Source organism: Nymphaea colorata, chromosome 9, assembly GCF_008831285.2.
Source record: "Nymphaea colorata isolate Beijing-Zhang1983 chromosome 9, ASM883128v2, whole genome shotgun sequence".
NCBI lineage: Eukaryota > Viridiplantae > Streptophyta > Magnoliopsida > Nymphaeales > Nymphaeaceae > Nymphaea > Nymphaea colorata.
Genome location: NC_045146.1, coordinates 15302160 through 15307510, shown reverse-complemented (window position 1 = coordinate 15307510; position 5351 = coordinate 15302160). Strand labels below are relative to the sequence as shown.

At 40.5% G+C, this 5351-nt stretch overlaps 1 protein-coding gene across 1 annotated transcript; it reads left to right on the top strand.

Annotated features, from left to right (window-relative positions):
* Window positions 1-1151: 1151 nt before the first annotated feature.
* On the top strand, window positions 1152-3946 carry LOC116261422 (xyloglucan endotransglucosylase/hydrolase 2-like). Its single transcript, XM_031640161.2, has 4 exons — window positions 1152-1584; window positions 1744-1844; window positions 3126-3319; window positions 3413-3946. Exons 1-4 carry the CDS (start codon window positions 1347-1349, stop codon window positions 3801-3803), a joined length of 924 nt encoding a protein of 307 aa, XP_031496021.1. The 5' UTR covers window positions 1152-1346; the 3' UTR covers window positions 3804-3946.
* The last annotated feature ends 1405 nt before the right edge of the window (window positions 3947-5351 follow it).

Genomic DNA, 5351 nt, shown 5'->3' with positions numbered 1-5351 from the left:
TAAAAAGACAAGATGAAAAAAAAAAAACTTTATTTTCTTCCCTTCTTTTGGTTGCTTAACTTACTTTTGCTTGTTTTACTGCGGTGAAGTTACCGTAGAGTCTAGAAGGGGTAAACGCTTAGCGCGCTATGGATTTGGAACGGTTAAAAGTAGGAAACACTTGGTTGAGTTGAATTGAAGATGGCTCGCTACTCATTCAGTCTTCAATGTAAACCAAAAGCCCAAAAATAAAAGAAATAAGAAATGTTCAAGCCGATAGATAACCTCACCTACCTTAATATTTTTGCTCGTGACAAGGAAATGAATTGTTTAGATGACATGAATTTCAAATTCATCCTTCAAAAAAGACAGTACTATGTCTAAAATGGTAATTGTGGTCTCTGTAACTTATATATATATAATAAAGATCAATTTGTGAGAGGTCTTCATGGTCATTGTCTGCTTGACCGTCATACTGTTTCCCTACCAACGTGACAGAAGGTGTTCGCTGTGCATGTGCAAGGACTCATTAATAATCAAATGGTTATTACCAATCAGATTCTTCGTTGCCTACGTACAATTCTTTAATTATTAAAATACGCACAAAGGAAGATAAAAGAAAAACATAAATTAAAGTCTGTCCGGCCCTCTCTTAACATCTGGCCATGGTTCTTTTGGCCGCTTGCACAAAAAGCATGATCGGCGGCACCCACCTTCCCGTAGATCTGAATCTACCACAGATGATTGCTTTTGCTGAACTTCGTTAATTTCTCACAGCTGTCACGCGTTTTGGTGATCAAGATGCTCAACACGATTTAATATACATGCATATATGATGTTTGCATAATGCGCTTGTCCATATATGTGTGTGGGGGCAAGCGGATGTCGCCGTCCAATCATGTGAATGTTCAGCAATCTTAATCAATTTTCTCACAACGCAACAAAAGAAGAATAATTATAATCTGTAATCCGCCGTCCGGTCATCTGCCGGCGAAGAAGCTGCACACATTTTTCAGAATGACAAAAAGGAACATGAGAAAAGAATCGGTAAATTTTGATGTCTGCATCAAATTTTATGAGCTACAAAGAATAAACGAACGCAATTTTTTTTATGTAATAGTTACATACTATACATTGGATTGGTTTTAACTGTAGGTTCAGCTCAGAGAGGGAGTGAGAGGGAGAGTCTGCGTGCGGGTCAGTCAAGGGACAGAATGACAGTGAGAGGGAGAGTCTGCGTGCCGGTGAATCAAAGACGTGATGGGCATTTCTTTCCAGCTCATTAGCTTATGGGCTCACCTCACCTGGACCTTAAATTTCTCTTATAAATTTGCAGAGCCTTGCTCCTACCAAGGTTCCTTTGAACGATGCTTGGGTTGAGAAAGGAAGTGCTAAGGCTGCTGCTACCAATGTCTCTGCCGTCCCCTATTCTTCGGCCTGAATCCGGCCGCCTCCTCCTGCTGCTGTTACTCTCGGCGTCACTGTCTTCCGTCGCTCCTACTTTTGCTGTTCCAATCATTCAGCTGGTGAACATCACAGGGTCAGGCAACGCGACCATAAGAGATGGAGGCAATGTCATCGACATTCGGATGGATAGGTACTCAGGTAACCAAAAGGATGGGTTTCATGTGTTCAATCAGGCCTATTTCTGTAGTGATGTTTTCGATTTGGTTTGAAATCTCCATTTCCCTTTTCCGGTGGTTTTGAAGGGGGTGACTGTGAAGCACTTAATGTGATTTTTGAACCATGTTTCTTTCTTTGTAGCCACTGGTCTCCGGTCCAAGCAACTGTTCCTCTTCTCTCGGGTGGATATGCAGATGCGACTGCCCCCTGACGATACTTCTGGGACAATCACCTCCTTTTATGTAGGTTTTGTTTTTCTTTGCTCTTCTTCTTTTCTATCTTTTCTTTCCTTTCCTACTCCTCTTGTTCCTGTTTGGAATCACAACTTATTGGTTGAATGTGGTGCCTGTTTCTTGAAGATCTTCCAACTTTTGAACATCTAACCTAGTGAAGAAGGTTGCTACTAATTTTAATACAAGGGATGGAGGTCTATCCTCCAGCAGGTAGTTTCCGGTACTAATTTTAAATGTCTTTCGAATGTTGGTTGTGTTCAATCGGTTGAAGCAAGCAAAACAGGTTCTCAACATCATTCCCTTTTTAAGGACAAATTGTTCCTCTTACTTCTTGGAAATAAAATTGTAACATTCGATTTGGTTATATTTTTTTGGGTTGTTCTCTTTATCTTCTTTTTCTCTCTCTCTCTCTCTTTTTTTTCCTTCGAAGATGGAACCTACACTGTATATAACTCTTCTTAGTAGCTGGTTCTACCGTTTCAATTTACTCTGCATCATGAAATATTAGTTCTAAAAGATTCACAGAGTCGCCACTTACAAGGTCTGTCCGGTTGAATGATGTAATGAACTGGAACACCCTTTCTCTTTGGGCAAACGCTTTTGAAATAGTTCGACCAGAAAAGGCAATACTGGGAACAAGTTCTCGTTTTCAAAGATAGAATGCAACCAAAGGATTTTTTTTCTTTTTTTTGGCATGTTTCTGGAAGGCTGTATCAGATGAACAGAAAATGTGAGGTTTGCGTGTGAGACCATGAGCAAATTAAATTCTTCCTCCTAAATAAAAATTTATATGCACAACTAGTTCCACCTTTCCATCTCCAAACGTGGGCCAGCTAGCATCTGTTGAAATGTATTTATACTTAATTGAAGAAAATGGCCACATTTTGACAGAACCATATTGGTTTAAATAAAACTGTATATGTCAGAAGAACCCTGAAGCTTCAACGCAAGAAATTATGTTGTGACTCTTCAATTTATTATCTAAATACATGCTTTCCAGTTTCCACTACTTAACATACCCAGAAAGTGTCTAAATCTTTAAGCACTTAGACTGCAGAAGATTGGAAATTTGTTCTTAATCTTCGCCTAAATCCTGCATCTTTCCCCTTAATTTCAAAACAGAATGCTGGACGGGCGGAATCTGATCTCAGATGTTATTCCGAATCTCTGATCGAGATCCATAGGGGTCTCATGTTGACTGTTGAGAACTGACTTTTTTCCTCATTCATCTTCTGAACTGCCAATTGTGGAGAAGTATCGACTAATTTCTGGTGGTGATTGAACAAGCAGATGTCATCAGAAGGGAATTTCCATGATGAGATTGATTTTGAGTTCTTGGGCAACCTGAAGGGCCAACCCTACATACTGCTTACTAACATCTTTATTCAAGGCAAAGGGGAGAGGGAGATGATGTTCTATCTTTGGTTTGATCCAAGGACTGCATTCCACACCTACACCATCCTCTGGAATCCATGGTTTATCATGTGAGCACACCCGATCTCTCTCTCTTTCTCTTTCTCTTTCTCTCTAAAATATATCATGTTGTAATAACGGATTCTTTTATCTGCATTGGTCAGACTATACATCGATGGGCAGCCCATCAGAGTCTTCCCCAACCTCGTGGGCTTTGGAATTCCATTTCCTACAAGGCAGCCAATGACTGTCCAAGCCAGCATATGGAATGCGGACTGGGCAACTCAGGGTGGTCGCGTGCCGATAAACTGGAGCCACGCTCCCTACATCGCCTCCTACGCCAACATGAGCTCAATCCCGTGCCCCGCTACCTCCAAGAACCCTATTTGCAAGCTACCATCCCCTCAAAGCTTTCATGGCAAAGTGCCTCAACTCGACTCTTGGACCAACAAGACGATCCACATTCTGCAGGACAAGTACATGGCATACAGCTATTGCTCTGACGCCAAGCGCTTCCCCAAAGGCCTCCCTCCGGAGTGCTCTGTCAAATTCTAGCTCCACACAGTTTCTCCATATGTTCTTTCTCTCGTTGTACGAAGCAATTCGATTTCTTGGCCTTAATGTCTTCCACCATTCTCAATTTATCGATTCTTTCCTGATAGAAATGCGATTAGAGTAGCCTCAACGTCTTTCCGCAAGTTGGTGTTTCTTTGTTTCTTTCCAATGCTTCGCTTCCGTGCTCTGTTTTATGGGAAACAATCTTATATCCTTCTTATTTTGTGGGTTTCTCCGGTAGACGTGCGTGTTCATATCTGCGGCACTAGATGGCCGTAAAATACTGGAGTCGACGAAGAATCTGTTTAATCAAGCTCCAGTATAAGATTCAGCAAGAGTCCTCAAAAAGAAATGGTTAGGACAGGGTTTTGAGATTGTTGTGATGCTGAATTAGAGACGACCATAGATGGTTAACTAAAACATTGTTTTCAGAAACTTTCGTAAGAGGTCATTAATGGCCCTTTCTAGCCTCTTCTGAATTCAGATTCTGCCACATCTGCTAGTTAACATGGCCCTTTGCATTGTGAACAGGATTTGCAGTAATACAAAATGAATGATCCATGCTTTTGTAGTTCACTAGATTCTTAGCTTTTGGGCCCTAAGTGATCGTATCTATTTGTTGGTTTCATCTGAAAATTACTTGGGAAGAAGTAGTGGCTTTATCTGGTAAGAGTGTGAATTTAAACCAACTCAAATAAACATCTAACTTAGCTCAATTGGACGCTATTGACTGGATTTGGCGAAACTCGAAACCGGAAGATTGAATTTAAACAAGTGCTCAAAAGGCGTGCAGGCTTTACTGGGGAAAAGGGAAAAATAAAAAATTATATAAATGTCCTCGAGTTACGAATACTTTAATGCAGAAAATGAAATGGGTCTGCCGAATTTTTTTTGGACGTACTTGTTTGGGAAGCTGCATGGTCAATCATTAATAGATTTCCAAACTCTTTTTCAAAAAGATGCCCGTGTTGCTTTGCAGCTTTCCAGTTTCCATGCTTTTCTCTTTTTCCCCGTGAAGCTCCACAGCCGTCCATCTTGTTTCTAATGAAACACGTATCCCTGAGTTCTTCACCCTCGACCAGACCAGGAGGGCTTGGTTGAATCTGTTGGCTACCGTCTGCGATTGGCTGTCTTTTGCCTTCTCTTCTCTGCTGGTAAGTCGTAAGACTGTGTCAGCCATCGGCCCGACTAAACATGAATCCTAGCTTTCCTCTCATGTTCAAAACTCTTATTAGTTCGGTTCGAACTTCGATTCGGTTATAATAAAAAAATAAATATAAAATAAATTTTAATCATAAAATATATATTATTAATGAAATAAAAATAGTTTTAAATTTTATCAAACCCAATTGAGCCCCGGAGCCGATTTTTTTGGGTTCAAACAGGTTTTTTCGGACTGATTCAGTCCGAATACGTACTCGGCCCAATCACAGATGCAGTTTTGAATCTACAAAATATAGAAGAAGGGAAAGGGCTTCGGCCCTCTTAGAAAAAAGGATGGAGAATTGTAATATTGTAAAAATACAAACATAAAATTTCGGTGTTCAG